General features: G+C 45.1%; 1 protein-coding gene and 1 pseudogene across 2 annotated transcripts in view; both read left to right on the top strand.

Moving 5' to 3' along the window:
* DOCK8 (dedicator of cytokinesis 8) overlaps nt 1-11,919 on the top strand; it is a 225,745-nt gene extending 213,826 nt beyond the window's left edge. Inside the window, exons 47-48 of one of the 2 annotated variants that reach the window (XM_059073322.2) lie at nt 8,172-8,342; nt 8,737-11,919. In XM_059073322.2, coding sequence (XP_058929305.1) covers nt 8,172-8,342; nt 8,737-8,797 — 232 coding nt within the window. In that variant the 3' untranslated portion in view covers nt 8,798-11,919. Of the gene's footprint in view, nt 1-8,171; nt 8,343-8,736 lie in introns of those variants that run through there. The other variant, XM_067039548.1, reaches the window with a different exon arrangement.
* Nucleotides 11,920-20,624: 8,705 nt separating this feature from the next.
* LOC131760820 (large ribosomal subunit protein uL11-like) lies at nt 20,625-21,204 on the top strand (annotated as a pseudogene).
* The last annotated feature ends 1,776 nt before the right edge of the window (nt 21,205-22,980 follow it).

The following is a 22,980-nucleotide window of genomic DNA, read 5'->3' as shown; positions in this document are numbered from 1 at the left end:
TGTTGTGGCCTCTCCCGTTGCGGAACACAGGCTCTGGACACGCAGGCTCAGCGGCCATGGCTCACGGGCCCAGCTGCCATGTGGGATCTTCCTGGACCGGGCCACGAACCCCTGTCCCCTGTATCGGCAGGCGGACTCTCAACCACTGCACCACCAGGGAAGCCCAAGAGAAGTGATTTTTTAGTTAAAATGTCCTTATAAAATCCCTAAGGAACATGCATTCTCTAACTAGCTTCCAGCCCCAGGACAAGTGACTACAAAGAAAACCAGAGCTGAGTAAAACTAGTCTCAGGCAAGATACACAAAAGGAAATGGATTTTCTTAGGGATGATCCTTTAAAAGTCATGTATTGTTAGACTTTTGCTGGTCAAGTTATCTTTCTCCCCAGATGGCTTGCAAAAATGTTGGATTTCCAAAATTAAATTCACCATTTACAGTGTTGTTCTCCAACCCTTCCAATGATTCCTGTGGGAAACTAGGCTGTAGTCCTACCTTCCCCCTGCTGGGTGGGCTGCCGCCCTGTTCTAGGAATGCCACAAGAATATCTGTCAGCGCTTCTCAAACTTCACTGTGCAAAAACAAATGACCTGGGGATCTTGTCAAAATGCAGATTCTGATTCAGTAGTTCTGGGATGGGCCTGAGACTCTGCATTTCTAACAGGCTCCCGGGTGCTTCCGAAGCTGCTGGATGGGACCGATCTTTGCGCAGAGGCTGCAAAGCTGTAGAGGTTGCTTGATTGCCACCATCTCACATTTTCTCCTCCCTGCCCACTCCCCGAGGGCTTCACGCGTCAGGTCCTGCCTACTGTCACTCACTCTTTTTCCTCCCCTTTCCTCCCTTCACAAGAGGAAATGTGCCATTACTATTAACACCTTTGAACAACTATAGATGCCAGTTCATTCATTCAGCAAACACTTATTGAGCCCATACTTTCTGCCAGGCACCCTGCTACCTGTGTGCAAAGATGAAGTTCCAGTACAAATGAGACAAGGCTACAGGCAAAACAACACTTCTGCTCACTACTTCATTGTCAAAGTCAAAGTACAGTGACTTTCATTGCACTCTATTTCCCATGCATCAAAAGTAGTGGGTGAGATTGTGGTGAAGGTTGCATAACTGTGTTAATCTACTAAAACTAATCAAACTGTATATTTACAAGGGTAAATGTGATGATCTGTAACTTATACCCTCAGTACAAGTAGTAGGTGAGGAAACTTTCCTTTCCTCCATTGCTTAATTGCTTCTCAAGTCCAATCAGCAAGTCACACTTTGTAATGAATAGAGGAATTGTTTGGTCAAGCTGTTTGCACCCGTGTGTTTTTTTCCCCGGAACCTGCTATCAGCAGAGATGATGCAGGAGTGGAAAATGTTGGGGGGTGAAACCGTTCCCAGTTTTGCCTTGAGTGAGCTCCAGCTTCTCAGCAGACTTGGGCTGTAGGTCGATAAGCCCAGGTTTCCAAGGTGAACATAAGTGAGCCTTCCAAGGCTGATTGCTAATAACAGAAATGTACGCTTGCTGGGTACACTGTAGCTGGGTCCTGCCACTGGGCAGTGGCCTGTCTGACTCAGCTGTAGCGGGCCTGGATGAAGCCATAAAGAACCAGGCAGGCTGACCTACTGCAGCTGACACCTGATCCAGCCAGTCCTGTGGCTCTTCAGATGGTTGCCAAGTTGGGGCCTGGATCCCCTTCTGAAACATCTCAGGGTTTCAGAAGCCAGGATGGAGAGTTACAACATACTATTTCCCTCCTCCGCTCCCCACAGCACCCAGACCATTTTACACACTGCCATCTGTGCCAGTCTGTGGTTTTAAATTTTCCTCTTATATTTCTGTCTTAGTCAGTTTGGGCCACTGTAGCAAAATACCACAGACTGAGTAGCTGAAAAACAGACATTTATTTCTCGCAGTGCTGGAGGCTGGGAAGTCCAAGCTTAAAGTGCCAGCAGATTCAGTTCCTAGGGAAAACCCTCTTGCTGGCTTGTAAATGGCCATCTTCTCACTGTATCTTCACATGGTAGAGAGATGAAGAAGACAGCTCTCCGGTCTCTTTCTACAAGGGCACTAATCCCATCATGTGGGTCCCACTCTCATGGCCTAATTTAAACCTTCATTCTTCCTAAATGCCCCACCTCCAAATCCCATCACATGGAGGTCACATGTGAATTTTGGGGGGGCGGGGGAACACAAACCTTCAGTCCATAACATGTGAACTTTCTCATTCCTATAAAGACTAAGTGATTTTTTTTTTTTTTTTTTTTTTTTTTTTTGTGGTACGCGGGCCTCTCACTGTCGTGGCCTCTCCCATTGCGGAGCGCAGGCTCCGGACGCACAGGCTCAGCGGCCATGGCTCACGGGCTTAGTTGCTCCACGGCATGTGGGATCTTCCCGGACCAGGGCACGCACCCGTGTCCCCTGCATCGGCAGGCGGATTCTCAACCACTGCGCCACCAGGGAAGCCCAGACTAAGTGATTTTTAAATTCATTTTTATATTTAAAGAAAAGAGAGCAGGACTCAATGGCACCAGGCCCAGGTTGCCTTTAAGGGACATAGTTTCAGATACATCAGTAGAGTTCCACCGCATAAATGGTCACAGAGTCTTAACGGGAGTTAAGGTCTGTGAAGAGGAAGGAGAGGGAGTTTGCCCAAGTGGCCAAAGGAAAACCAACTGTGTGTAGTGTGGGTGGAAACAGAAGCAGTAGGTGAAAAGAGATCTGAGTATTTGGTGGGAAAACAAAGCCTGAAACATTACGAGAGGTTGCTCGGGAGCAGGTCCATAGCAGGGACATATGAAGGACCTCTGTCCCTTTTCCAGGTCACAGAGACCTGTCTTAGTGGGCCTAGGAGGCTGGGGGGAAAACTGAGAGCCAAGTGGAGCATCACACACACACACACACACACACACACACACACACACACACACACACGCACGTGCCTTCCCCCTCCCATCCCTTCTGCAACCATTCTCGAGAAAAAATCCATTTCAGTTACAGTGCTATCCTGTCCTCCTCTCTTAGCACATCTCCACCCCCGGTTCTCTTGAACAAGTTCTCGGTCCTCAGGGCTTGACGGTGCTCTCACTTCAGGGCCAGGGCACTGTGTGGGAGGGTGTCTGGGCTGACTGTGAATTCGAGAATAGTGTGCGATCGTCAGAACCACAGGCCTCTGTAACTCCTCAGGACAGAAGCCCAGGGCCCAAGGAGGAGGAAGACAGCGCAATGTGAGTCAGGCCCTAGAGACTAACCTGGAGTCTTATCTAGGCGGACCCCACCCTGGGGTGGGGTGTTCAGCAGGTCCTCAGAACCTGCTTCCAGGCTTCAGACTCAAGATTAGACACCTTCCCAAGCCCGTAGTCCCAATCTCGCCCCCTTAGGAGGAGGAAGCAGGGCCACTGTGACTTCCCGGAGGCAGGCAGCCACACCCAGCCAAGGGAAGTAGAGGGGACTGGGGGGGGGGGGGAGGCGGGGACAGCCGGAGGATCCAGCCGTGGCTGCTCCTGTCTGCCCTGGGGTGCGTTCCCTGCCCCCATGGTGCCCTGCTCCTTCGGCCTCAGGCGCCTCCCCACCGGCAGCAGCGGGGCACCCAGGACAGTGCTCCTGGTGGGCCGTCTCCCCCCCTTTGCTCCAGGAGAGGCAGGCCATGCCGCCTGCACGGCACTCTTCCCGCAGCCACTTGGCCAGGTCCTCACACGCCCGACACCATTTCATCCTCCTAAACCCACTTTATAGATGAAGGAAGTGTGGTTGAAAGAGACCACGATTAGCCCAAGGTCACACAGCAAGTAAGTGGCAGAACCAGGAATTAGACTAGCCTTCCACTGAGACCGGCTGCCCTTGGGATCTGGGGTTTGGTAGAGGTCGGGCTGGGAGGGAGGAAATGCAGGGGACAGTGCTGGAGAAAGCCACTGGGAGGTGCCGGCCAAGGTGGCTCTGACCAGGGGACCCTCACATCCACTGCAGCCCTTCCTGTGGAAAGGCCAGATGTTCCATTGGTGCCCTGCCCCCAAATAATCCTTCCTCAGCTTAAAGGGCCTGGACCACATATATCACTCCAGTCACGGGAGTGACTGGTTTCTCCAGTATCTCTCCTCTCACTCCAGCAGCTGTGTTTTTTCACTGGACCTTAGCTGGAGACTTGCTAAAGTGTTACCAGGAAGAAGATGAGAAAGGAAGAATACTACCAATTGGGACTCCAGAGAGAATAGTTCCAACCTGAGACCAAGGCCGTATGCCTGGATTCTAGCTGGAAGGGTCAGGGTGTTTCCTAGGCAGCATTTGTGGTGTTGGGGTCATGAGTGTGGGCTCTCGGGCCCAGTTGCCTGGCTTCACATATTCACTTTGGGACTTTCCTGGTGGCACAGTAGTTAGGAGTCTTCCTGCCACCGCAGGGGACATGGGTTTGATCCCTGGTCTGGGAAGATCCCACATGCCACAGAGCAACTGATCCTGCGTGCCACAACTACTGAGCCCACGTGCCACAACTACTGAAGCCCGTGTGCCTAGAGCCTGTGCTCCGCAACAAGGGAAGCCACCACAATGAGAAGCCTGTGCACCGCAACAAAGAGTAGCCCCCACTTGCTGCAACTAGAGAAAGCCCATGTGCAGCAACGAAGACCCAATGCAGCCAAAGATAAAACAATAAGTAAATAAATAAATAATATCTACTCTGCCTTAACTAGCTGTGTGACCTTGGGCTAGTTACCCAACCTTAGTTTCCCCAACTGTAAGAATGGAATAAAATAGTAACTACCTCTCAAAGTTAGTATCAAAAGAGTCAATTCAGAGAGCCTAGAACAGGACTTGGCAAATATGAAGTGATTGATGAATATAACATTATGAGGCAAATAGAAACCAGATTGATTTACATAGGAAAGAGACTTAGTGTGATTTAAATATAGACATTGTCTGCCCATGACTTGTGTGCCTCTGTAAGGTTTGTGCCATAACACACAGTGGGGCTGATGAGACATCAGCCTGGGAGCAACAGGATCCTGGATTTACATCCACCTTTGCTGTTCCCAAAGGTGTATGACTCTGGACAGGGCACTTCATCTCTTTGCATCTTAGTTTCATCAACTATGAAAAAAAAGGGACTGGAATATAAAATCTCTGACATTCCATCATCATTCTTATATAGAACAAATAGTTTCTGCACTCAGACTGGGTCTATCAGGAATAGTAACAATAATAATAATAACAATAAGTGCTCTAGGTTTTAGCTATGTACCAGTACTATTCTAAGCATTTTATATATTTAATTCATTTAATCTTTACAAAAATTTATGAGGTAGGCTATTATCACCATCATGTCACATGTGAAGAAACTAAGGCATGGAAAGCTTAAATAACTTGCCTAATGTCACAAAGCCAATAAGTAGCAAAGCAAAATTCAGAGGTGAGCACTCCAGCTCCAGAGCCTGTTCTCTCTAGGAAGTACATTTAGTTGCCAGTAACAGAATGGAATTAAGAGTGGCTTAAATAAGATAGAAAATTATTTTTCTCTCATATAAAACAAGATCAGAGATAGGCATCCCAGAGCTGTGTGGTGGTCACATAAAGTCATCAGAGACCCTGGCTCTTTCCATTTTTTTGCTCTGCTATCCTGGTTATAGTATATCCATCCTCATAGTCACAAAATGATTGCTAAGGCTCTGGCCATCACAACCACATCCTAGGCAGGTATCAGGAATAGAAATGAGGAAAGAGCAAAAGGCTACACCCCTTTAAAGAGCTTTCCTAGTGACTTCATCTTATAGCTCATCAGCCATCCCTATTTATAAGGGAGGCTAGGGAATGTAATTTTCCAGGTGGGTATACCACCTGGAGTTCTGCTACTAAGCAAGAGAGGGAATGGTTGTTGATGAAGCAACTAGCAATTTTTTGGCCATACTGAGGGACTGATATGTGAGCTGTGTTGAAGGAGCATCACAGAGAAGGGAGGGCAAGAGATGCAGAGGGTAAGGGCTGCATGATCACCCTCTCTGTAGAAAAGACACCTTAGATAGAGGACTATGAAAGTTACCCCCAGCAAAACCAGGAACCATGTTCTGGAAGCATAACTTCCTGCCCTTTCTAGTCCCCATCAGTCTGGTTTCTGTAGGACTCTGCTGAAAAATCCCAGCACATCGGCTGTAAGAAAATGCTTGTGTTCAGTGAACTTATCAACAAAGGGAGCAGCAAAGGAGGGGGCTGTCTGGAATGGTGGTGTCACTGAGTGAAAGTTGCACAGTTCAGCTGTTTGTGGACCTAATGAAAATGTTACAGATGGGACCATTTTTTAAAAATGATTTGCAATGTAGTTATATGATCCTGTATACATTTCCCAAGAGATATGGCTCTTCTCTAGGAGGGAAACATAATGCATGGCTCTCTTTAGTTTATGGATTTAAATTAACATAGTGGAAGTTATTTTAACTTTAATAAGAAAATCTAGAGAATATAATCTAAATGGAAGGAAGAAATACAGAAAATGTCTATGAAACAATTTTATAAAGTATAAAATTTATTAAAATATAAAGTGACAAAACTTCACTCCACCTGTTAATATATTTGTCTTTTTTTTTTTTTTTTTTTTTTTTTTTTGTGGTACGTGGGCCTCTCACCATTGTGGCCTCTCCTGTCGCGGAGCACAGGCTCCGGACGCGCAGGCTCAGCGGCCAAGCCGCTCCACGGCATGTGGGATCTTCCCGGACCGGGACACGAACACATGTCCCCTGCATCTGCAGGCGGACTCTCAACCACTGCGCCACCAGGGAAGCCCATATTTGTCTTTTTAAAACACTATATAAAAATTTAAAAATTTTTAAAGTAGTAAAAAAAAAGAAAGAAAGAATGAGAGCAACCAAACCAAAAAACAAATCCACCAACGATAACAAGCACTAAAAACTATACTAAAAAACAAAAACAAAACACTATATATATCTATAGCTATTATGTCTTCTGATAACAAAGATCACAGAGAGTATAGTTGCTTCTTCCAAAGCTTACAGAGTAGCCATCCCCAAGTTAGCAGTTCGTTCCTGCAGGTCTCTTGTCTGCCAGTGTTACAAAACTGGTCCTTGAAGTCTCCTTGAAGAAACTGATTTCATTTTACACATTGTGGTAGCTCATAACTGTTAGTTAAGAGGCAAAAAAATAATAAGGGGTGATGTAGATTTCTCAGGATCAAAGGCTATACACCTCCCCTTCCTACCTCTTCCCTGAAACCTTTGCTATGTAACCTTTGGTATCCTACAGTTTGCTTCAATTAATGTCAAACTTAAAAGATAGGTGAAAATCCAGTTAAGGGCATGCTTTTGGCTTCCAGGGTGAATTAAATGAAGCCATTCTTCTACAGCAGGCTGATTCCATCATGAAGCTATGGCCGTAGGTTTAATGTTGCCTAGGCCAGGTAGCTTTCCCCTCCCCATAGCTACATTTGTTCAGAGGTAATAGGGAGGATTTGGTAGCAAGGCCTGGGTATCCCCATAACACAATCCAAATCTATCACCACTATTAAGAAAACAGTTTAGGGCTTCCCTGGTGGCGCAGTGGTTGAGAGTCCGCCTGCTGATGCAGGGGATGCAGGTTCGTGCCCTGGTCCGGGAAGATCCCACATGACACGGAGCGGCTGGGCCCGTGAGCCATGGCCACTGAGCCTGCGCGTCCGGAGCCCATGCTCTGCAACAGGAGAGGCCACAACAGTGAGAGGCCCGCGTACCGCAAAAAAAAAAAAAAAAAAAAAAAACCAGTTTAAACCATGTTGATCATGGGAATCCTATTCATCTGAAGGAAAACAGAATCATTACTAATCATTGTACGTCAGCTAAGTTTCAGCCATTATGTTGTCCCTTCAAGATTCATTGATTTGTAAGTTCCCTTGGGTAGAACAGTGTAAAATAAAAGGCAAGGCTTCATCATGTTTGAATAACATGGTTTTCTTCTTTAGTGCATACCGTACTGCATGGGAGACAGACTGGAGCTGGCTTTGCAGCTTATTGACTTTGTGACATGAAACGAGTTATTTAAGATTTCCGTGCCTTAGTTTCTTCACCTGAGGTGTGATGGTGATAATAGCTGACCTCATAAATTTTTGTAAAGATTAAATGAGTTAAAGATATAAAATTTGTAAGCACTTCAAACTTGTATGAAATGCAACCTCATTTTCTCCCCACCCTGACATTTGCATCTCAGATGCGGTGAAGCCGTAGAGAAAAACAAGCGTCTCATCACGGCAGACCAGAGGGAGTACCAGCTGGAACTCAAAAAGAACTACAACAAGCTGAGAGAGAACCTCAGGCCAATGATAGAGCGGAAAATTCCAGAACTCTACAAGCCGATATTCAGAGTTGACAGTCATAAGAGGTAAGAAGAGCGCAGGGGAGGCCTCTTCCCAGAGGATAAAGGACAGCGCTGGAGGCCCAGCAGTCAGAACTGCAGAACCTTTAGGTGTGGGAGCGGGCCCTGGAATCAGAGAAGCCACCCAAGCGTGATGTGCTCTGCTTGCATCCCGCTCCTCTTGTGCCTTCTCCTTGACCTCTCCCGGGCCCCTGCACGCGGCCTCTGCCAGCCGTCTTCCCAGGGCCGAATTACTGCCTGTATTTCTTCCGGCACAGTGCGAAGGCATGGCCGCACTTTCCCATATTTACTTACTTACTGAGTTCTCCATGATTGATGTGCTTTTCTAGTGAGTGATTTTCCTCTTTAAAAGGCTAACTGATGTTTCTTACTTCTGTTCTCTCTCCCTCCTTAATTTCAGAGACTCCTTCCACAGATCTAGTTTCAGGAAATGTGAAACCCAGTTGTCACAGGGCAGCTAAGAAAAGCTATCTTCACCCATGAAGACTGGAGGCCCTGTGACCCTGGAGAAGGACCCGCTGGAACTTAAAACAGGACGTTTGCCACACAGGACATGCCACATCCTCCCTGACCAGACAGCACTCTGGAAGCTTTGGGATCCAAGTGACCATGGGAATTATACCCAAATGGGGTCTGAGCAGATCTGGGGCATTTGGGGGTTGGAGGTGGTGGAGGATGGTTAATCAGGGGTGCCTGTGTATTTATTAAGCCATGTTTTTCTCGCTTAATTGTGCAAAACAAAGCATAAACAGCATCTCCTGCTGAGTGGTCAGGAACTGATGAACGACTTACTCCTGCCTGTATTTGAATTTAACCTGAATTTAGATAAACCCAAATTGCCCAAGGGAAAATGGACTAGTTGTCCACCAACCTATTCAGAATGAACTTCCCTCCTCCTCTCTTTATGGGAAAGGAGGGTGACCTTGCTGGAGTACAAAACATGTCCGATAAAACTGTGAGGGGAGGCCTTACTAGAAATCAGAAGATCATGAAGGTGGGAAATCTGGGGATCGATTAATTATTTGTGAACTTGTTACCCTTTTGGTAACGGTGGACTAACTGTTGTATAGTTATTTTTGCTTTCTTGTTCTGTTAGGTGGTTAATTTAACATGCATTTATAGAGGAGCACACTCGAAGCACTGAGTTAGGAGATACATGGTACTCTGAGTGACCCGCCCAAAGTTGCAGATGCTGCAGTTACTTAAATTGAAACAATTCTCCTCTAAAGCTTTGCGTTTTTTCTTATGCTCGCTCTTTTTTCTCATCCTCTCTGAGACCAAGTTTATGTTTATAAAAGGATAACATTTCTACTTTCATTTCTAACATTTTGCTGTCCGTCGGCATGTGTACATCAACTAAAGAATATATTCAGGATTCTTTGGACAGTGTACTTTAGGAGAAAGATGAACAAAGTTATTATTTGAGAATTAAATTATATATTTTTTAATATGACTGATTACCTTGACTGGTACTAAAAATGTAATAAGAATTGCAAGCAAAATGTTTCCCTTTGCAACTTGTGTTTTTTATTTTGACAACTCATGACTCTTTTGTAAAGCATTTCAGAGAAGAAGAAAGATGCATGATCATGGCCTTGGTCAAACAGTGCTATCCAGGGTCACCCCTCATATATAATATTTAATCTTGGTGGTCATGAGAGAGAATTTAATTTGGATATTCCAGAACTTTTTGTTTACACCATCAGGTATGCATTGATTTATATTTCGAAAGAGGACTGTTTTGTTTTTAAATTACTAAAGCTTACTAGTTTAAGGGGCAAACTTTTTGTTTTTTAGGCATTTGGGGCAGAACTCTTTCTAAAGTATATGATATGTTTGTTTTCTTAAATGAGTACGCATGACATATTTTAACTCCATGTGTTGTTCAGTATCTTCTGTGTGGGAGACACTGGGTGAGACCAAGGTCAAACGACATTGTCACTGCCCTGCAAAGCCTCTTAGTTAAGTGAGGAAGAGCATCTGTATGGCTGTAGCCATAATATACAGCAGACTAGAACAGGCCCCGTGGAAGGTAACCTTTCCTGAGTGACTCCAGGGTGGCCATTATTATCAACACCTATTATATTTTGCCTTCAAACAATAAGCCTTAGATGGTAAGTAATGTAGGCCTGGCTTTTAACTCTAAAAGCCCTAATAATCCTATGACCTAAAATATTCCGGATTAAATGTCCCCTGCTTTTAGATATGTGTTGTCACTTTTGATTTCAGTCTCTCTTATACCGTAGTGGGTACCACTTGCTTCACAAGTGCAAGGTCTGTGTCCATTGTTGCATTCCTATCCCCTAGCCGAGACCTCAACACACAGAAGACATTTAATAAGCATAAGCTGAATAATTAAATGAATGAATGAGTGTGAGTAGGCCTGCTTCTAGGCCAGCACTGTGTAGTAGAAATATAATACAAGCTGCATATTGTCATTTTAAATTTTCTAGTAGGCACGTTAAAAAAAAAAATCAGGAAAGAAACAGGTGACAGTAATTTTAATAATACATTTCATTTAACCCAATATATACAAAATACTATCAATTCAACATGTAATTAATATGAAAAAGTATTAATGAGGTATTTTACATTCCTTTTTTCATACTATGTCTTCAAAAATCTGTGTGTATGTGTTTTCTATTTAGAGATTTTACACTTTACACTTAATCTCAATTAAATCCAGCCACATTTCAGGTGTTCAATAGCCACATGTGGCTAGTGGCTACTGTATTGGATGGTACAGTTCTAGAAGCTTCCAACTTTTATAACGTGATGCCTCTGATCTGTGGGCTCACACTATAGATAACCAATGTAGGAAGAATACTGTCTAGAGTAAGAAAGACAGAGTTCTGACTGAGAGCCCATGGGCTTACCTAGAAGTGAAACTGGTGGAGTTGGCAAGTGTGGACTGGTCAACACTGGTTTAGCTCATACTCTTTCTAGGCTAGCCCTGGCTCTTTTCTCAATTCCAGATTGTTTAGTTGTTCTTTACATAACAGTTATAAATGAAGTGGAGGCATTGCTGCACTTACATAAGTAACGGCATAAACAAAGAACTTGGGCATTCGTCCTCTGATTATGTATCCTAAATACAGGGTTAAGAAAGAAGCATTTCAAACATTGCTGAGAGTAAAGCACATGAGGCCTTTTGAATCCTGAAGATTGGAGAAACCTCTATGCCACGGTAGGCCTCTTGATTTTACTTTGGAAAACTCTTCAATGAAAGTTTATGGGAGAAATCTTCTGATTAGCTTCCTGCTTCTTTTCCTTTAGCAAGATCAAGGGTGCAACTGTCACCAGCTCTTAAGAATCTCATGAAAGTGAAACATGAATATACTGCATAGACCTGTTTGGGTTTGTCATGCCCCACATTGTCTTAAACTCCATAATTCTATTCAGTAAGAAGTCCTTTCCATGACAATAGAGTAGTTGTAAAACAAAAAACTTTTAGAGCTGTCACTGGTAATTGTGGTTTGCAAGTATGTTTTCAAGCACAGGGAACTTTTGTTTTGCTTTGAATGTATTTTTAAATGCTTGTTATCTCAAATGTTGTAAAGCTGCTATTGACTAAGTATCATTTAAAAAAAAAAAAAACTAAAACTAAAGGTTCTATTATATTCTAGAATGCTGGGTATGTCCACAGTGTTTCCCAACCTTTTTCACATTCTGGGTATAAATGTTATCTACTGAGGCATAACAAATAGCCCCCAAACTCATTAGCTTAACACAACAATAAACAATATCTCACCCAGTTCCTGTGGATTAGGATTAGTTTAGTTGGGCAGTCTGACTTAAGGTCTCGCATGAGGTTGCAATCAAGATATTGGCCAAAGCTGCCATCATCTGAAGGCTTGACTGAAGCTGGAGGATTCTATTCCAAGGTGGCTCATTCATAACATTGGAAAGTTGGTGCTGGTCATTGATGGGAGGCCTCAGTTCTGCTTGTGGACCTCAGCCCCTACTGCATGAGTGCTCGCTGACTTCCCCTTTGATGAGCAGTTCAAGAGAAGCAAGGCAAATGTGGCAGTGTCTTTTTATGACCTAGCCTCAGAAGTCATACTCTCTCTTGTCTGCCATATTCTATTTTTCAGAAGCAAGTCACTTAAGTTCAGCCCACATTCAAGGAGAGGAGAAGTAGGCTCTACCTTTGGAATGGAGGAGTTTTGAACACATTTTAAAATCACCATAATGGGGCACGTTAAAATTTTGCGTTTGTTGTCTCACTGGGATAAATAGACAAAGCTACTTGCTTCTAGAGGTGACCAGCCCTGGCACTCTGGCTGCCCTGAGTCCCTCCCAAAGGCTAGGGCCATCAAGCTCAAGTAATATCTATAAGCAAGCTCACAGGTGCACCATGGCACACCATTTGGGAAGCCTTAGCCTAAGGGTAGTTCTTAGTTGGCTATCTTTTGTAAGGAACAGAAAACCAAACTCAAATTAGTGTTTTCAAAGGGGGTAGTGGAGTTTATTGATTCACTTAACAGATTAACCCAGAGGTAGAATTGGTTCAGACCCAGCTGCATTCAGGGCCTACCCACCATGTCCTGGGCCCATTTTTCTTCTCTGCTTTCTCTTGCTTGGCTCTGTCCGCAGGCTTTCAACAGTGGTCCCTGGAAATTCCAGGCTCATCCGTCATGACAGAGGCAATCCTGAGCCTCACAACTTCATACCACCAAGCTCCACAAAGAAAAAAGATTCTGTGTTCCAGCATTCCCAGGCAAATTCTTTGGGTTCACTCTGATTGGAATGGCTCAGGCTAAATAAGGTTCTCCCCTCTAAGGAGAAGCAGGATGAATATCAACTCGAACCACAGGGCTAGCGATAGAGGGGCCGGTGGTTCCCCAGGGAACCAGGAAGAAAGGGAAAAAGAAGCATAACAAACCATGGGGGCTCCCTGCAGAACATTGCTTTAAAGCAAATGCATTCAGAAGAAGGAACTTCTATGGAGATCAGAATTATAGTTTATTTTATATCATGTTCACAACCATTGACCTGGAAGCATCTTCCCTAGAAGAGGAGGTGAAAGGGATATACAGTACCTGAAGGAGGACTTAGGGCGTATCCTATCCTGAAAGAGTGGGGACTGGGACAGATGGGAGTGGGAGGTTTTGCTGTACCAGTACTACATCCTCTGGAGTGTCTTGCTAAAAATGACGCAAATGATCAGGAATCAGAACTCAGCTGGGAAGGGCACTGGAAGAAAAGTGAGGGCAACAGGGAAATAGAATAAGTTATGGTAGGTTTGAGTGGAAAAAGTCAAGCATCAAAATTGTGTCTCTCATCATGGTATCCTCAGGGCTTGGGCCATAGTGGGCACTCAATGAATGTTGGTAAATGACCGAAGTACTGAATGAAGGTGGCCATTAGTGACGACTTCTGTCAGACTGTTCCTCTTCTGTATCTCCCGGCTAAAAGCACCTAACCGAGGACAGACAATTAAGGTCAACTAGCCCCGGAAGAGTGGCCTTCTATTCCTTCTTGACTTTACCTATTATGAATGCATGGGCAAGAATTAAGAGGATTTTTCCCCCTTTTCTGCTGTTTTCCCTTGAATCACCCTAGACCTTATCCTTAATAAGAATCACAGAGCCTGATTAAAAAGCCAAAGCTCTGAAGGTCACTACGTTTTCTGCCATGGGATTACTGAAGGAAATGTAGCATAGCCTTGGTTGAAAACTGGAGAGCTGTCCACGTTCCTGATCCTTAAGGCCTTGATGCTGCAGCACATGTTGGGGGAGCAGTGCTCTCTCTGGAATGATGTCACTGAGTCCAACCCAGTTCCTGGTCTGATGATGATCTTTGTGGCATTAGCTTGTCAGCTAAATGGCTTTCTTTCACCTTTACTATTTTCCCCACACGCTTGGAAGATGGCAAGTCACTGGTATCCAGGATAAGGGAGTGATTAGCAAGGTGGTAGAGCTCTAAAGGTTACAGCTGAGAAATCAGCGCTCTTGTCCCTTATCATTTCCTTTATGCAACAAGAGAACATGACATGGATGAACAAATTGTCCTGTTATCCAACAGGATTATCAGGGTAATTAGTAAGATTTAAAAAAACAAACAAACAAAAAACCAAAGACTATGTGACTGCCCAAAGGTTCTAGGCCAAGGATCAGAAGTCCTGGTTTCTTATTCTTCTATTGTACTTTCTAGTCCTGCAACTGTGCCCAAGTCACTCTACCTCTCTGAGCTTCAGGTTTTTTCACTGCAGAATAGGGATAAGTTGCTCCATCTTCTCCCAACCTGCTGAGGAAATCCAATGAGACAATTACGCATGGAGCATGTTTTGGAAACTCAAAAGTGCTGCCCCAAATGTAAGGAAACACTATTTACAATTGACACCTCCAGAAAGTTTAGCCAGAACCCTACACGTTGTATTCACTGCTGGCAACATCTATCAGAAGCAGGCCAAAGGTGCAGGCAGGACAGAGGCCTGATTTATCAGAAAATAAATGCCTGGTCTATTCAACTTGCAGTGTCAGTTTCCATGGACTGGCCAAGGCCAAAAGCAAGGGCCTTCAGGGTAGAAGAAGAAAGGGAATCCGTGGAACGGGAGGGCACACAGGGGCGCCTGGAAAGCCAATCTGACCTGGCTTCCCTTCTCCTCTAGTGCAGCATGTCTCCAGTGCATTCCTCTAGAAGGTAAATACACGGATTCCAACAGCACCTGTGTCCCCCGCCTGTAAATGCTCCCGGAGGGTATCAAAGCACACCGACTTCCCCTTGAAACAAAGCTACTGAGCGGCGAGTTTCCCTTACAGTAAGAAAGAAGAAAAAGAGGACCTGGCAGCCAGGACGTATCTGGAATAACTAAGCTGACGTTGCTCGTTGAGAAGCCCAGGGTCTGTCTGCCTGCTCCATCCACTCCATCGGCTCCAGCTTTGCAGCCGGGACGCAAACGTCTCCAGATGCATATCAAGCAAAAAGTTTCTAAAAAGGATTGCGTGGAGCCCAGAAATTGATTAGGAAACTCAATGATCCTACCCCACCGAAAACTGAGCACAGGACGCACCAGCAAACTTTCCAATTTAAAAGCGGCTTAGAGAAATCAAGCAACTCGCCACGCCTACGCCCCCCACCCCGGGGTCGGGGTGGGGGGAGGGTGGCTACTGCGTGGTTAATGCGCATGCGCGCGCATCGAGTTTTTGTGTGTGTGTGTGCGCGCGCGTGTTTGTTTTGTTTTTTGGTGTTTTTTTTTTTGTTTTTTGACGTCAGGAGCAGAAAGGTGCTTCAGTCTGGCGGTGAGTAGCCGGAAGTTGGGAAAGGGAGATGCTGCACAGCGTCAAGGAGGGATTCGGGGAGGCTCGGGCGCTGGTCCTCTAGGGCCAAATTACATCCCCATAGGCCCAGACATGGTCTTGTTCATAATTATTGGCCCTTCATAAATAGCTGATAAATAAAGACAAGCATCCCATCAGGTTATATGGCCCACCTTACCCACAGCCCCTTGTTGAGAGCCCACCCAGCCTACAGCCCCGGGAAGGGACAGTTGTCTCTTCTGGGTGACCAGGTTCCTGTTGCTCTCCCCAGACCATGGCTGACTCACCGAGGAAACCAATGTGATCCCTGAGAGGCAAGGCATAGCCTCAGGCTCTGAGTTCCTAACTCTCATTTCTATCTTCCTAAAGTGTGGCTACCCTTCTTTCTGGGAGATTTCTGACTCTCTACTGTCAATCCCTCTTTTTATGAGGAAGCTTAAGTGGGTTTCTGCTTCTTAGCACCAAACGAGCTCTGTCAGGACCTGACTGCTCATGGGAATTCTGGAAGAAGGAAACGGTGGTGAGGTGGATGGCCTCAAAGACTTTCCTCCTCCTTCTCCCCTTGAGTCAGCATGGCCTTGTGACTTGCTTTGGCCCATGGAATGCAGTGAAGTGATACTGTATGAGGCCTGGCCTAGGTCTTAAGAAGCTTTCCAGTTTCTCCTTTCACCCTCTTGGAGCTGGGAGCCTTTGGGGAAAGAGATGTGGCTACAAGTACTGGCTACATAATTTGCAGGACCCAGTGTAAAAATGAAAATGCAGGGTCTCTTATTTTAAAAGTATTAAGAATTTCGAGGCAGTGGCAGTGATAATAGAGCATTAAACCAAGCAGGCGCCCTTCTGGGTATGGGGCCCTGTGTGACTACACATATTGCACCCTATGAAGCCAGCCCTGCTGGCCACTGTGATGGAGTGACCTCACGGAAAGAGAGGACCCTGGCCAGGTGCTAGCTGTTCTAGCCATCCTAGCAAAGGTGCCTGATATGGGAGTGAAGCCATATTGGATATCTGAGACCAACTGAGCCTCCTGAGGGGATGCAGGAGTGCATTAGTGACTCCAGGTGAGCCCAACCCTGATGGCTGAACCATAGCAAATACCTGGCTGTTATTCAAGTAAGTTAGCTAAAGCGCTCATGGCAAATGGCCATGCATAGTCCTTAGGGCCACTTCCTCAGGATGGTTTGTTACACAGTAATACATACTGAAACAGGAAGAAAGAGAATTCACAGCGACTGAACACCTGCTGTGCTCCAGGTCCTATGCTGGTGTGTTTTGTGTGCTGGCTCAGCTGATCCATAAAATAATCTGGGCTGTGATTCCTGTTGACAGGAGAGCTACTGCAGTTCCATGGGCAAGGGATTGGCCCCCCTGCCTCACAGTCAGTAAATGACAGAGGCAGAATTTGAACCTGAGTCTGAGTGGTTCCAGGATCTGTATACTATCCCTACAATGAAACAAAGAAAGACAGGGAAAGTGTATGGACCTCAGAGACTTTTGGGTAGGGATCTGATGCAGACTTCCCCAAGTTTCCTCACAAATCCCACAGTTGAAATGTTAGGGAAATGATCACATGTGAAAGACCCCTAATGAGACACTATCACATCACAGCTCTATCTTTTACTGTAATTCTTACGGTCCTTGGTGAGCTTAGAAGTACCCTAAAATGAGGCTTACTCTGGTTTTCTGATAGGGATGATACTAAGAAAACTTGATGTGGTTAGCTAGGGGTAGTCACCACTTATTTATATGTATATCATCCCCCAACAAACCTCAGGAATCTGTGGTCATCTGAGAATGATCTGGGAATGTGTCCAGACAATGAACTTACATCTGAAGGAACAAGAGTTAATTTCAACATTCAGTTAAGCCAGAGTTAATTAAGAAGCTGAAACAGTTGTCCCTATAGGATGGCATCTAACAAAAAAAGACTTTCTATTTATATTATTCACTGTTTTGAATTTTCTTTGCTGAGCCTTCTTGAGTGTTATCAAGGGGTGAGTGAGTGTGTAGGTAGGTGCCTGACTGTCTGTGTGCCTCTGGGTGGTGAACTCATCATGCTAGGTCAGCCATGAGATCCAGATTAAATGCTAAGTCAGCCTTAAGTGACATAGCAACATTCCCTAGCGCGGAGGAGAGCAGTGTGGGCTCGTGTTTATGAGTACAGCTCTACAATCAAAGACACTGAGGTTCAATACCTAGTCCTGCCTCTTACTCATTAGTGATTGCAAGTGGACTGAATGTTTGTGTCCCCCCCAAATTCATATGTTGAAACCCTAACCCCTAATGTAATAATATTCGGAGGTGGGGCATTTGGGAGCTGATTAGATCATGAGGGTGAAGCTGTCACGAATGGAATTAGTATCCTTATAAAAGGGGCCCCAGAGAGCTCTCTCACTGCCTTTCAGTAGTGTGAGGATACAGTGAGGATAGGCAATCTGCAACTGGAAGAGAGTCCTCATCAGAATCTGTCCTGAACCTTGATAGCGGACTTCTAGCCTCCAAATTGTGAGAAACCAATCTCTGTTGTTTATGTTTGTTTTGTTTTGTTTTTTTTGTGGTACACGGGCCTCTCACCGTTGTGACCTCTCCCGTTGCGGAGCACAGGCTCCGGACGCACAGGCTCAGCGGCCATGGCTCACGGGCCCAGCCGCGCCGCGGCACGTGGGATCTTCCTGGACCGGGGCACGAACCCGTGTCCCCTGCATCGGCAGGTGGATTCTCAACCACTGCGCCACCAGGGAAGCCCAATCTCTGTTGTTTATAAGCTACCCAGTCTATGGTACTTTGGTATAGTAGCCTGAATGGTCTAAGATAGAGATGTGGGGCAAATTGATGAACTTTGTAAGCCTTAGTTCTCACCTGTCTAGAAAATGAGATGTGTGAGGACTAAATGGGATAAGATAACCCATGTGACACATTCAACAAGGTGCCAGGCCTAGAACGAGGGCTTCATACATTTCACTGTTGTTTTATTTGCTGAGCAAAAGAAGGTAAATGGTCATTCTTTGACTCCTCCTCCCTTTGCCCTGATGTCCTTTCTCTAAAAGTGTATGTGTGTAATTTTTATGTCTTGCCCACATTCTCCATCAGCTGCATTTTGTTGTCCCCCTTTCTCCCTCTATCGCCACATTCCTTCAGCTTCCTCCCCTGAATTGGGGTTGAGCACAGGAGAGATCAGAGGAGGACAAAAGGTAGAGAGGCGTTGGTGTTCGGGTGACAATGCAGCACTCTGGGGCTGTCTAGACTTTCCCAAATCTGAGGATGTCATTTCCCCAGGATTCCTAATATTAGGAGAAACCTCAACAACCATTTGATGATTTCCAAACCCCTCATTTTATTTACTTTTCTTTTTAAATTTTTTTCTTTTCTATTTTCTTTGGTTATTTTTGGCTGTGTCGGGTCTGTTGTGGCACGCTGGATCTTTGTTGCAACATGCAGGCTCTTCGTTGCGGTGTGTGGGCTTCTCTCTAGTTGTGACTCACAGGCTTCTGAGTGCATGGGTTCTGTAGTTGTGGCACGTGGACCCCAGAGCATGTGGGCTTTGTAGTTTGCGGCACCCGGGCTCTCTAGTTGAGGCGTGTGGGCTCAGTAGTTGGCGCTCACGGGTTTAGCTGCCCCGCGGCGTGTGGGATCTTAGTTCCCCGACCACGGGTCAAACCTGCATCCCCTGCATTGGAAGGTGAATTCTTTACCACTGGACCACCAGAGAAGTCCCCAAACCCCTCATTTTATGGATGAGGAAACTAAACCATAAAGAGGACCTTCTGTGGCCTCCCCACATTGTTGGCCAAGCTTGAGCAAGAGACCAGGTCTCTCGGATTCCTAGCCAAAAGAAAAGAAGGCCAACTGCGCGTCCCCAACTCAACCAGGAGCTTCTGCCTTCCCAAAGTACTTCACCTACTTTCTTGCTCAGCTGTGGAAATATCAAATTGTACCAACATTTTGACCATGATGGACTTTCATCTGTGTATACTAAGATGCTCATCTCCTGGGACATCAATAGAAATAATATTAATAAATAATAACTGTTGCCTTCCTTTTGAGAGCTTACTATTTTCTAAGCAGTGTGTTAAGGACCAACTTATTTAATGGATTTTTTTTCTTTTTTGTCTTTTTAAGTTTTACATTTGCTGTATTGGAATAAATGCTTGACTTTTGAGCCAAAGTAAGCAAAAGCAAAAAAGATAGAAATGTTATTTTCTAAAGTTTTTTTCCCGCGAGTTAGCTCTGTTACGTTGTACAAGCCACCTTTCTAAGCCCCAATTTCTCATCTCTTCAGTGGAGATATGAACAACTATAGGGTTATTGGCTGACACTAAGCATTCAATAAACAATAATTAGTATTGTTCCATTTTGCAATTTGGGCAGGGGTTGTTAGGGAGTTTGGGTGATAGGTAAAAAGGTAAAAGACATCATGGAAAGTGAAAAAAATGTAATAAGGATAATACATTTTAAATATATTATTCTCTTTTATACTCTGGGAATGACTTTTCGCCTGATCAATTGGTGGTATCTCTACGCCTTGGGGAGGTTTGAGATTTTTATAGCAGGAATGCAAAAAGAAAAAAATGTACACATCCAGCTTTTGACTTTCAAATTTCAGCTTCTAGGAAAACAGTCTTTAGAAGTCAGAGGTTGTAGAAAAAGAAAAGGATTTTATAAATTCCTATCACTCCTATTAACATATCAAAGGTCAGAAGATCAGACCTGAGCTCTAAGCCAAGGGTACAGAGAACTGAGGTTTGACATAAGGGGTGTCCTTGCTGCACAGAAAAAATGGGTTGTTTTACCTTTCCAAACTAAGAGAGTGCTATCAGAAGACAAGACAGAGGTTGGAGGAGAAAAAAATGACTCATGTGTATCCTGGCTTCTCCATTCAAGGCTGAGATCATGGGTGGTAGATAAACTGAGGGAAAGGAGCCCTGAAAGGACAGGGAAACTGTATCCTGCCCCTCATGAGACACAGCCAAGGGACTGTCACACAACTGACAGTGTTGGCCCCTGCCAACACGTACAAAGGAGGAGAATGAAAGTACAGCATGGGTCTTTCAGCATTCAGAGGACGCCAAGATGCAACTTTCTCCAGTTGTCCCACGTTGGGGTCATCAGACACCAGTCGCCTCCACTGTGCTGCCAAGTTCGACCTCAGCGAGATCAAAGTCATAAACCTGGAGTGCACGGATGGCGACGTTGTTGCCACCTCTACCCTGGAACCCAAGAGTGGCCCCCTGGGTCTGTCTCCAAAAACTGTAGGTAAAGACATTTCCAAGGCAGCCAGTACCTGGAAGGGTCTGAGGATTACAGTGAAACTGACCATTCAGAACAGACAGTCCAGACCAAGGTGGTACCTTCTGCCTCTTCCCTGATCATCAAAGCCCTCAAGGGACCACGAGGGACAGAAAGAAGCAGAAAAACATTAAGCACAGTGGAAACAGTACTTCAGATGGAATTGTCAACATTGCCAGACAGATGTAGTACCAATCGTTAGCCAAAGAACTCTCTGGAACCATTAAGGAGATCCAGGGGCCTGCTGTGTTGATGGCCACCACACTCATGGCATCATAGATAACCTCAACAGTGGCACAGTGGAATGCCCAGCTAGTTAAGGCTGCAAAGGGAGCCATTTCAATAAAGGATCATTCGACAGCTACAACACCACCACTACGGCATGGTTAGCAGGCAGAGGGTCTGCATGAGTGCTCCTGGGCCTCTTCAGCCCCCCCCCAAAGGGGGACCAAGACATCTCCGCACATCCTCCAGAGTGTGGGTACAGCTGAGTTGAGAGTTGGCTGCCATCGTAAGGGATGGGCTGGCTGAGTAACCTAAGCCAGTGACCAGATGAGGGATGTGGCTGAGACACAGGGTGGTCTGCAGGGCCACCAAAGCCAAGGTAGGGGCAATGTCAACTGAAGAAAAACACACGTCCTAAAAGTTGCAGGTTATGCTTTATTCAGGGACCTTACTGAAGACTATAGCCCAGGAGATAGCCTCTCAGATAGCTCTGAGGAACTACTCTGAAGAGGTAAGGGAGGAGCCAGGATATATAGGAGTTTATGCTGAAAAAACAAAAAAACACGTAGTTGAACATTAAAAGATTACTGCTAATTGCAAAAAAATGACATCTCACGTTAATGATGTTAGTGCTTTTCTATGGGAAGATGGAAGAGCCTGGGCTCATGAAATTATTCCTGAGATGTGCATCTTAACTATCTAGAACCAGTATCCTGTTTTTCTCCATCCTGGATTCCCCCCACGGTGCACCGTCGGGGCAGCTGAAGTGGCTGATGACTTGATGGCCTGGAAACGTGTTGTTCCCTGGAATAGCAGGCAACATTCTTTGTTTACTGAAATGACAGGCAACATTTTTTTTCTCTGCAGCTGGGAGCAAGTCACAAGGGAAGACCCTCCAGCTCTGACTGAGCTAGAAAGAGCCACAGTTTCCCCAAGCACAGAGGTTAATAGTGCAACCAGCCAGGTACCCAGAGACATTGCTAAAAACGTCAGCACCAACAGTCTTAGCTCAGGCTGCCATAACAAAAGATCACAGACTGGGTGGCTTGCACAGCAGATATTTATTTTCTCACAGTTCTAGAGTTGGGAAGAACCAGCTGATTGGGTTCTTGGTGAGAACTCTCTTCCAGGCTTGTAGATAGCAAACTTCTTGCTGTGTATTCACATGGCCTTTCCTTGTTTTTGTGCATGCAGAGAGAGAGTGAATGAGTTCTCTCTTCTTTTTCTTATAAGGCCACTAATCCCATGATTGGTGGGATTAGCCACACCCATGTGACCTCAGCTAACCCTAATTACCTTTCAAAGGCTCCATGTCACATACCATCATATTGTGGGAGTTAGGTCTTCACCCTATGAATTTGGGGTAGGGGGCACAAATATTCAGTCCATGACACCAACCCTGATAACAGGTGTACAAATCTAAAGCTCACTCTCTCCTATTGCCTCAAGCACCTGGCTCTGCAATGAACCAAAGCACTATATTGGAAAGGAGGGCAGGAAACAATACAAGATTAGCCATTTACCTAAAAACAAAAACAAAGCAACTCTTTTAAACTAAAGCCTTTTTCCTCTCCAAAGAGACTAAGATACAGTTAATGGTCAGTGTGAAGGAAGTTGATGAGGAAGATTTGGTCAGTTGTAGAAAACAAATAAGCCACATTTAACTTTGCATACTGAACGTAGTTTGATAAATTTTTTACCCCATTGTATGGAGGAAAAAAAAAATCACCCATAACTCTACCGTGCTAAACATTCATTACATCTTTAAGGTACTTCTTTTCCACTTATTTTGCACGTGAATGATTAAATAGCTGTAATGATATCATTCATATAATTTTATAGGGTGCTGTTTGTAAAATTCATCAAAATCA

This window comes from Kogia breviceps, chromosome 8 (assembly GCF_026419965.1).
Source record: "Kogia breviceps isolate mKogBre1 chromosome 8, mKogBre1 haplotype 1, whole genome shotgun sequence".
NCBI classification, from domain to species: domain Eukaryota; kingdom Metazoa; phylum Chordata; class Mammalia; order Artiodactyla; family Physeteridae; genus Kogia; species Kogia breviceps.
This window is presented reverse-complemented; position numbering and strand designations above follow the sequence as displayed.